Source organism: Charadrius vociferus, unplaced genomic scaffold (genome assembly GCF_000708025.1).
Source record: "Charadrius vociferus isolate BGI_N301 unplaced genomic scaffold, ASM70802v2 scaffold88, whole genome shotgun sequence".
NCBI classification, from domain to species: domain Eukaryota; kingdom Metazoa; phylum Chordata; class Aves; order Charadriiformes; family Charadriidae; genus Charadrius; species Charadrius vociferus.
Genome location: NW_009649619.1, coordinates 519,783 through 529,954, shown reverse-complemented (window position 1 = coordinate 529,954; position 10,172 = coordinate 519,783). Strand labels below are relative to the sequence as shown.

Here is a 10,172-nt window from a genome sequence, read left to right as displayed (position 1 = left end):
TTGTTTTTTTTCTCTAGGATATTTTCCAAAATCTTGATTTAAGGTCTCTTCATTTATTTTTAAGAAAGATGTCCTGGTTTGAGGTAAAACAGAACCAATTTTCTCTTCAGTAATTTTACTTTTCAGCTAAGCCTCTTCTAACTAACTGAGCTTACTGAAATTAGTGGTGTATTTTTCAGACGGTGTCCACTTCTAGCAGATAAAGTCTGATGTTTATAGTTGATGCCAAGGAATGGTATGCAGAGAGGCTCTTGCTTATACTTATTGCTATAACACCCATGGCCAGATAACTTTATTTGCCCCGTTAGGGATCGGAAGCAGAAAAGGGTAGAGGGGTCGCACCTGCGGGGAGGAATGAACAGGACAGGTGACCCAAAACTGACCAACAGGGTATTCCATCCCATCTGCCTCATGCTCAGTATAAAAGCCAAGGGATCCAAAGGTCAAACCTCTTTCTTCAATGGCCAGTGTCCAAGGAGGACTCTGTCTGCCTTTGATCCTGATCTGTGTGTTCCTGAATCCAGATCTGGAATCCAGTTTCCGTCCATCACCAAGTCCAGTCTGGGACTTTCCCAATGCTAGCTGGTGACGTGATCATCATCCTGAGAGCTCAATACTAGTTTTGTGTATATATTATATATTTTTCATTATTTTCTTATTGATATTATTATCTTTCTCTTATTATTAATATTTCATTAAAGTAGTTTAGTTTCTTTTCAACTCATAAGTCTCTCTCTCTCTTTTTCTCTCTCTCTCATTTTCTTTCCTCTCCTCTGAAGGTAAATGCTCTCTCCTCTCTGAAGGGGAGAGAGGTAAAAGAGAGCATCTGTCGTTCATTTTAGTGGCCAGCCCGGCCCAAACCGCTAACCTTTACAAGGTTAGTAAAAACATGCAGGAAGCAACCTCTGTGTTCAGTGATACTTGGGCTTTGTGGAAAGAATGTATGAAAATACAGGCACGCTGTTTGTCATGAAAGCAACTACTTGTTGAATCTACAACTTCTAATAACTAGAGAAAATCAATACACAAGATTAAATTAAAGCTCCCGAAGTATGTATAGCTGGACTAGGTGTATTGATAATAGTAAACCCTTTTCACTTGTAGCCCAAAAGAGGAGTTCTGTATCAGGACAAATCTTGAAGCTCAAAAAAGGCAAAGGATGGAGAGATGGCTATGTGATTATATTTGTGATTAGGGGACTGGAGCACCTTTCTTATGAGGAAAGGCTGAGGGACTTGGGTCTCTTTAGTCTAGAGAAAAGAAGATTGAGGGGGGATCTTATTAATACATACAAATACTTAATGGGAGGATGCCAGGGGGATGGGAGTAGTCTTTTTTCAGTGGCGCCCAGTGATAGGACGAGGGGTAATGGGCATAAACTTGAACATAGGAAGTTCCATCTTAACATGAGAAGGAACTTCTTTACTTTGAGGGTAGTGGAGCACTGGAACAGGCTGCCCAGAGAGGTGGTGGAGTCTCCCACTCTGGAGACATTCAAAACCCGCCTGGACGCTGTCCTGTGTAACGTGCTGTAGGTGACCCTGCTCTGGCAGGAGGGTTGGACTAGATGATCTCCAGAGGTCCCTTCCAACCCTAACAATTCTGTGAATTCTGTGAATTCTGTGAATTCTGTGAATTCTGTGAATTATATTTGATTGTCAGAGTTCTGCATTACATACGGTGTACACTCATTACATCATAGAGTTCGATTTCCTTTAGTCAAATACTAGAGAAGAAAGAGAACAGAATCCACTAACAGCAGCTCAGCTTGAAATACTTTTCCTGCCAGCTCATAGGAAGATTTCCAGCCAGGAGCATGATCTTGCAGCTTGATTCCTTATGCGTGTCCCTCCCTTTGAGTAATTTTCAGGGGTTTGTCTTATCTTTCCTTGTCTGTCTTTCATTATAGTTTGTGACTTAACTAATGTGTGTGTGTCAAGGAAAGGTTTTCTAGTGTATCAGGCTTGCTTCTGCACAATCCTTTCAGGATAGCCATGCAGTGAGATATACAGCTTTATGCCAACAGTACAGGCTGTGTGACAAACAAGCTTGTTATGGAGGTGAGAACTTTTAGTTGACAATATCCATAGAGTTTAGTAGATAAGAGAGGTGAAAGGGAAATTTGAAGAAATATTTAAGGGTGGGGGGAGTGATGTTGCAAGCTTCCCAGTGCAATACATGATTACCACCAAGCCAGTGCCCATGTTGTGCCTTGGTGGCCTTAATCAAACTCTGCATGAGTAGTGGCAACGGTTGTGAGAAAGCAAAATGCTTGTTCCTTGGAAACCAACAACTCCTGTGCATATGGCACAGTCTTCCATGGCATAGGGCAATTAATGTGTTGACTCTTTATGGGCCACCCCAGAAACAACTGAACTACATCACAGCAATGATGATTGCAGAGATCAGTTCATTTGCTGCTGGCAAATGCTACAGTCGGAGATAATTGCAGCATTTCCCAGCAGCCGTCCCATCTCTGCATAAGACCTCAGAGGTTTATCTTCTTGCTGTCTGCCTGCTATGGAAACTAATGTCAGCATACTAAGAACTTTGCACTGCTTATGCGAGCGGCAAAAAGCATTTTCTCTCTCTGGTTCAGGAAAGGGTCTACGCTGAACCTGCGAATCCCAGGGTGGAATGTTCTGTGCGTGACTCCATAATCTGTGTTTTTGCATCCCTTCTAGCATGCAGCAGGGCAAGATGTTTTTCTTTATTGGAATAACAATGGCTGTGATCCAGGGAGGTTATGCTCGCCGAATCAAGCCAGGAAATGAAATCAGAGCTGTAAAAAGGGTAAAAAAAAATTATATTTTTTTTCTTTTCCCCCACAAATCTGATCTGTTAATTTTCAATCTAAAGTGCAGTGAAAGGTAGTTAGAGGCTATAAGTCGTCAAATCAAAAGAAATTTCTGTCTCATTAATCCAGCTAAATGACTTCTCAAGACCCTTGTTGTTGGGCACTTGTCAGTCTAACTAAACTTTGGAACATTAGAGCCATTTCTTACCATATCAGCTATTATATTATTGAACCTTTGAGTTCTTCACATGTAACTGCAGTAGGGAATGAGAACAGAGTGTCTGTCTGTGCAAGCTAGGTAAAATGCTTTAAGATTACACTTTGTTTCAGTGATTTCTCTTGCCATGCAGACATTGAAACTACTAAAGCTGATTCAGAGCTGATCTCTGACTCTTTCTGGCAAATGATTTTCAGGGACATCATCAGTATTCCATGTAACACTAGCGCGTACCAATGTTCAGACAGAAGTTTCAATGACGAAAGTCTTCTGCATTTCTTTGGTTTGCTTGCCTCTTTCTTCATAGAGACCTGCTGCTCTACTGGGATGACAGGGAACCGTTCCCTGCAGCTTATACAGCTGTGGGACAAGTAGATATGTCTTGCCATTTACATTTGTGCATGGAACTAAAAGCAGGTTTTGCGTGTTTCTGAACTTTTGGCTGCTTGGTAGTAGGTATGCTTGGACTGTTAAAGCCTCCGTCAATTTATTATACATTATTTTGAGGCCAGTGTGATTTCAACAGTGGCAGGGTAAAAAACATTACCAAATCACACTGGTTATTTCTGCTGGTGAAACCATCTCCACCCTGCTCCCTGGCAGGCAAAAATTAATGGCACGTTTGTTGTGTCACATAGGAAACATTTCTTTGGGAATGAAAACTCATGCTGCTGTGTTAGTGCTGCTTTATCGTCAGCATCAGCTTCTTCCACATGCTCTGCCAGTCTGCTGTGTTTGCTGTCACTGCACTGCAGCTTATGCAAACTGGTTTGTCCCACTAATTTTTATACTCCTTCTACTTCCCTGCACTGAGAAGTGTAGTTACCTCAGAATACTTAGTTTAGTTGGTCGGGGCTGATCGCTTCTCATAAACACCCATGTGTGCTATGCAGAGACCCGCTGGCCCCAGGGCACTCTTTCTGTGGATGTCTGTGGCTTTTGTGGGAGTTCCCCTTTTTGCTGAAGTTGTTCTGGCAATTTGTTTGTGAATCACATGGCAAATGTGGCTTCTCTTAGTACAGTGATTAAAGTAGCTCATTTATAAATGAATCTTCAAATTGAGACGTTTGGTGGGAGTGAACGCCCTCTTTTATGAAACACACAGCAGATCATAACTGATCTGTCTTCTGTGAAAGCTCTGTATGCGAGGGAGACATCATAGGGGAACTGAAGTCCAGGGTCTTGGAGAAGGTGAGGAATGTTTTTTCTCGTTGGGTTTGAATTTCAAATGGCATTCTACCTCCCATTTTTTTTCTTCTTGGCTTCAGAAGCTTGGACTCTGAAAGCTAAAGATAAAATCTCAGTACTGCTGAGAAAAAGCAGAAGAGCTTTAATCCTGTTGCACACAAGCTTTTTGATCTCTTATGCCAGTTTAGGAGATAAAGAGTTAAAACTAGATTTCCATCCAGTTCAACACAGAGTAAAAGAAAAAAGATCACCAAAAAAACAGTAGATCGTGTGAGAGAGAACTCTGCAGAAATCTTTTCCTCAGTTGTGGGAAGTTGGTGGTGGGATAAATACAGCCTATGTTACAGGTGTCACGTGCAGTTGGTAATCATGTGACAGTGAGAGAGAACAGAAAAGTAAATTTTGGACTGATACGTGGCCATCCAGGTGAATTTGAAATGTCTGCTTGGGAAGAAATGGACTTCTGCTACTAACTTAAATGTAGCCCCATCAGTGGAAGAGAACTGGCAGGACACCTAGAATTAGGCTTTAACAAGCAAGGCTTAAACGTATAACCCCGTGACTCATTCATTTTGCAGGCTATTATGGTGCTGATTCCAGCTTTCTTGTTAATTGGATGGGCTGCAAATGTGACCATGCTGAGTGTTGGACTGTTGCTGTACTCTTTCGGTAAGCTATTCACAATGCACTGAAAGCTAAGCACAAACAAGTTTTCTTCATATATTTATTCATTTACCCCGTTAAAAAAAGATGCACATCTAATTAATTTCAAACTATAAGTAACAGAAAGTTGATGTTTCTGTTTATAAAATATGGAAGAAATAGTGTCTGGATGGTTGGTATTTTTGGGTTTTTTTTTCTGATACTGTTTATATCACAGGAAGTTGCCATGGTGATATTTGGAAGCATCCCCAATGCTTCTGTTGTCCTGTCTCGCTGGTGAGCTCTTGAGGGTGTTTTTTCCCCCCTTATCAGACCTAGAAGCAAAACATTCACTAAATAGCTCAGCTCGGGAAAAGAAGGGAGACAGCCTGTCTTTGTATTTCTGTGGTGGCTGCGTTATTTCTTAGGCAACAGGCTGAAGAGACCTGCAGATGCTGAAGCTGAAGGCCGGAGAGTGCGTTCAGGCTGAGGCAGAGTGAGGGTGAATCAGCGTTGCCCTGAACGTTGCGGCACAGGGCTGTGCTGGTGGGACACTATTCTGCTCTGCTCTCTTGCATTGCAAGCTGCTAGCTCAGGGAGGGAGCAAAACTCCACCTCTTGTTTTTGATAAGTACAGAGAGCTTTTGAAGATGTTTAAGTGTTTGCATAAATGATAATCTGCCAATTTAAGATGTTATTCAGGGAAACAATTATGGATGAAGTTAGATTCATCTACTGAAGTGCCTATCTGAAAGAGATTTTACGTATTCCCAATGCTGCGTACTATTGTTAAGAAGCTTCAAATGTGACTAATTACAAAAGTAGAAGACTTTTGCATGATACAGCTTGCTTTCAGAGTAAACTGTAAACCAGAAACTGCATGTATTTAGTAGCTTGCTTCTCTAAGGACAGCTGTGTGTTTGACAGGTTTAAAAAATCTGCATCTTCTCTGCAGATTAACTTGGTTTTGAAAGCCCACTGGGTGAGGAGGGCTGAGAGGAGGTATTCATTTTGTCTAACTGTGCTTCTAAGCTCGGGGCTTTGCCTTCCTAGGCTCTGTGCCTGGGCAGAAGGCCCCATCTCTTCCCCAGTTAAGCCAGCTAGAAATGCCTCTGGAGGGGTTGCTTTTCTGCCTCTCCTCCTCCTTCTGCCCCAGGAGTTAGGGCACCTGCAGTTAAGGCAACATGTTTATCGTTCTTTCTCTCCAATTGTCCTTTGCTTCCCAGAAAAGATTCTGCTTTGTATGCTTAAAGCACTTCCTTCTTGGCAGAAAAGGCCCCTGTTTCAGTAAGAGGGCAGTGCTTGCTGAACGGCCCTTGGCTTTTGTGTCCAAAAATTTTGTAACCTTTTCTTCTTGGACTTGACTGTCTCTTATTTCCCAAGACAGAATGTAGCTGTCTCTTTCATCCATGAGTACAGTAAAGCTGTATACGTGGGGACAGTGTGATTCTGTGTACAGCCACCTCATTCTCCATTTGAAATATGAGTGAGTCCCTTTCTCTGCTCCATCTGACAGGACTGCAGCAATTTGGAAAACCACCAGTTGGCTGATCTGACCTCTCCACCCCTTTCCTGTGGGCTCACAGAAAGAGAGACACTAACGTGAAACATCTGCTCAGAGCACTCATGGCACTGGGCTCTTTGTGCAGGTTGTCTTTGAGGGGGTGTTTTCATTATTGAACTGGATTGAACCTGATGATTCATTGTTGGTGCAGTGCCCCGGAGCTCAGCATAGTTCTCTGCAGTAGTAACGAGCTTGGGCCACATGTTTTTCACTATTGCTCTTGTAATTGTTTTGAGCTCTCTGCTGTTCACTGACAGTCTCTTTTGTGGATTTTTCCAGCTGCAGCCATCGTCATCCCGTGTTTGTCAGCAGTGGTGTCGGGCTATGGTAAGTGTCTCTCCTGCTTTGAGCGGTAGCCCTTGGCCACATAATTTACCTTTGTATAGACGTGGCTCAAATACAGAATTGACCTGAAATTTAGCGATGTGTTGACAGGAATGCTCATGGTGTAGGTCTACCTCGGAGCTGAATGTTGCACCAATGACTCTGGCTGCTGCTTGGCTTTATAGGAGGCCTCTTTCCCCCAGAATGCATTAACAAGGAAAGCAAAAATGCTGAGTGTTACAGCGAACTGCTACTCCACATCATGTGTAGATTACACTGAAGCAGCAACCACCCCTGCAGGAGTGAGGCTACAGCCTAGGAAAGAAGAGCCCTTCCTGGTCCCTTGTCTGCTGCCCCTTCTCACTACAGCCAGCGATCCATGACTGTCGTTACCCTCTGCTCGCTCTGCGCTTTGCTGTGGGGACGGAAACCAGCTGTGTGATGCTGGAGGTGCTACAGCCTTCAGCCTCTTCCCTTCTGTGAATGTCCTTCACAGAAGGGAAGCAAAGTGCGGCTGCTGGGGATAGGAAGACAATATCTTGACCCTGTGTAACGCAGCTTGTTCCAATATGATGGGAAAACTTGAAGCAACCTTATTTGTGGTTAAGTTTAGAAAGATGAGGAACAGTGAGCGAAGAATTAATATTGTGGGCAAAGGCCACAAACAGCACTGAGCTGGGGATCGCCTGGGTTCTCTGAAAGAGACACTAGCCATCACTGCCAGCAGTAAAATCATTTCTTCCCGTTTCCTTAGAAAAGAACTTCTAAGGAACCTTCTAAAACCTTCTGGGTTTGTGTCACTGGTTGCTACGTAATCTTGTAAAGCAGATGTAGCTGCGTTGCCATCTCTACATGACAGTTTGTTCTTTAGCTTTGGTTCAGCTGGTTGCCAGCACTGCAGTGATTGCTGAGGCAAAAAAGTAAGGCTTTGCTCATTAATGTCACTTTTATGTTGCTTTTACTTAACTTGCATCCATGCTTCTGTATTTATTATTCACCTGTGCCTCCTCAGCAATCTGGTGTACAATGTAAAGGGTTTTTTTGGGGAATGGGGAGAGTGCAGTAGAAGTTGTCCATGGACAAGTGCTCTTGAAAAGCCCTGGTGTTTTTCCAGTGAAGCAGCCATGTTCATCTTTGTGGCGGGGAAATAAACGCAGCTTGAGGCAGGCAGGGTGAAATGAAAGGAGGGGGAGATGCGTGTGGGAAATACCTCCACAAGACCAAGGCTCCGCGAGCTCCCGCAGTGCCCTGCCCGGCACGCTGTCCCTGCCCCGAGCAGCACCTGCACACTGAGTAACGGCTCCCTCCTCGCACAGGCTCTGCCAGCCAGAAAGGACGCGTCATGGGGATCCTGAGGAGCCTGGGCGCCCTCGCCAGAGCCCTGGGACCCATCGTCTCTGCCACAGGTGAGTGTGGCCCCGTGCTCTTTCCTGCCTTTGCCAACATACAGCGATGCTCTGGGCCCCCACAGCCCATTGGGTTGGAAGGGGAAGGGGAAGCACAGCCCATTTCAGAGCTGTGAAGTTGTCTTTGCAGAAGCAGGTACCCCTGAGGGCTGCACCAGGGGCAGGACACAGCCCTGGTTAGCACCAACGAAAGCCTCGTGCATGAGTTTAAAAAGAAGTTCCTACAAGCAGAGATGATAAACTAGACAGTGGGTAGTGTTGCCTGGCGTTTTACAGATTCCAGCTACAGCATCAAACTAAGCGAGCCCTGTGCGTAGCTGTGCGGGCAGAGGGGCACCAGAGAGGTCCGGGCCCTGATGTGCAGAGGGAGATGGAGGCTGACCAGGAGCCCTGGCCTTTGCTGGGCTTATTGTTTGCCATTTTAGCAAGTAACCATGCCTGCTGAGGGGCCACCCCAGCACTGGGCAAGCAGGAGTCAGTGAAATGAAGGTCTCCTGTGCTGTGGTAACTGGTTCCCCATACCTCATGAAGCTGCATCCCAAGATTATACAAATCAAGTAGGGACAGTCCATCATGTGCAGTAAAGAACTTTTCAGCTTTAAAAGCATCTGTAACCTATAAACTAGGTTAAAGAGTCCACGCTGTACTACTGCCCCATGGCTTTGGCTTAGGCCAAGCCCAGACTGTGCCTAAGGAGCACAGGCGCCCCCTGCACAGGGTTCCGTTCCCCTGAGCCATTACAGGGCAGAGGGACAGAGTAAGGGGAAGCAGCCGGGCAACAAGTCAGAGCTCAAAAACTCGGACCTAATGTTGAGTTTTGAGCAAAGCCAGAACCCTTTCCCTGGGCCTTGGACTCCTCAGTGTTTCCCATAAGGGGACTGATACCAGCAGTGAGAGACCTTCAAGAGCAGCATGGCCAGTGCCAGGAGCAGCTGTAGCGGAGGTGCTGGGGCAAAGAGTTAGAGTTGCCTTGTGGCTAAAGCAGAATGTGTCACTAGGATCCATTCCCATTGCTGTACTGGCAAGAACAACAGTATCCTATTTAAAATTACCACTTTTAACATGCCGTTTCCTTGGAAGAGACCCAGCATTGCTCTTAGCTACCTCCTCCTTATAGGTTGTATGCCAGCAAGGCTGCGCAGTGAAAGATGGAGTAGTTCTGAGATTCCAGTTGCATCAGTAAGTTGTGGAGAGCGGCAGCTGTGAAGGGCGGTTTACACAGATGCAAGGTCAGCACACTAACCAGCTCAATCTTGTTCCCTTTGCAGTTTACTGGCTGGCAGGGGCCGAGGTTTGCTTCACCGCCTGTGGAGCTTTGTTCCTCATCCCCTTCGTTTTACTTGGTTCTATAAAACAACAGGCAAAGGAGGAGTAGGCAGTAACCACCGAACTGTCACCAGCTTCCAGAGACCTCCACGAGACCGGACTCTTGGCACCTGACTCTGCTGATCAAACAGGAAGAGGAGGATTTTCATCTTCTGGGAGGGGATATGCGATGACCATTTGCAGCAATGACAGACGTCAGGTTTCTTACGGCCCACCATGAGCAGCTGTGTTCAAGACAGGCTCCAGCCAGCTTTGCAAATAGAAAAAAACCTCACACAAAACAGTTAAGCACTCAGCAGACAAGCAGAGTGATCATCAGACAAGCAGAGACGGGCGCGACAGCAACAGGGCACAGTGCTGTCCCAGCTCACCACCACATGCTGCTGGGCACCACGCTGTGGTGTACACGGAGCTCTTCCAGGCTCCTCTCCCTCCGTCCCTAGCACAAGCCTGACCAAAGCCACTGCCCGAAGCCTCTGGGAAAGGGGCTGGCTGGTGGCAGCTGGAAGGGAACAACTCCACAGGGCAGCTCTGTGGGGGAACCTTCTATACAGCTGTCACGAGATCTCCACTAACGCTCAGCAGACCTGGGAAAAGCTGTAGCAGCTGCCCCCAAACACAACGATCAGAAAACAAAAGCAAGAAGCATACTACAGCCTTCCTGAGCCTGACCAACACTTTGACATAGGGAAACCATTTTTAATATAC

The 10,172-nt window shown here is 45.5% G+C and overlaps 1 protein-coding gene across 1 annotated transcript in view; it reads left to right on the top strand.

Annotated features, from left to right (window-relative positions):
- Positions 1-9,513, top strand: part of MFSD10 (major facilitator superfamily domain containing 10) — a 24,467-nt gene extending 14,954 nt beyond the window's left edge. Inside the window, exons 8-13 of the mRNA XM_009890513.1 lie at positions 1,873-1,912; positions 2,685-2,793; positions 4,781-4,871; positions 6,688-6,735; positions 8,049-8,138; positions 9,407-9,513. Coding sequence (XP_009888815.1) covers positions 1,873-1,912; positions 2,685-2,793; positions 4,781-4,871; positions 6,688-6,735; positions 8,049-8,138; positions 9,407-9,513 — 485 coding nt within the window. The remainder of the gene's footprint in view (positions 1-1,872; positions 1,913-2,684; positions 2,794-4,780; positions 4,872-6,687; positions 6,736-8,048; positions 8,139-9,406) is intronic.
- The last annotated feature ends 659 nt before the right edge of the window (positions 9,514-10,172 follow it).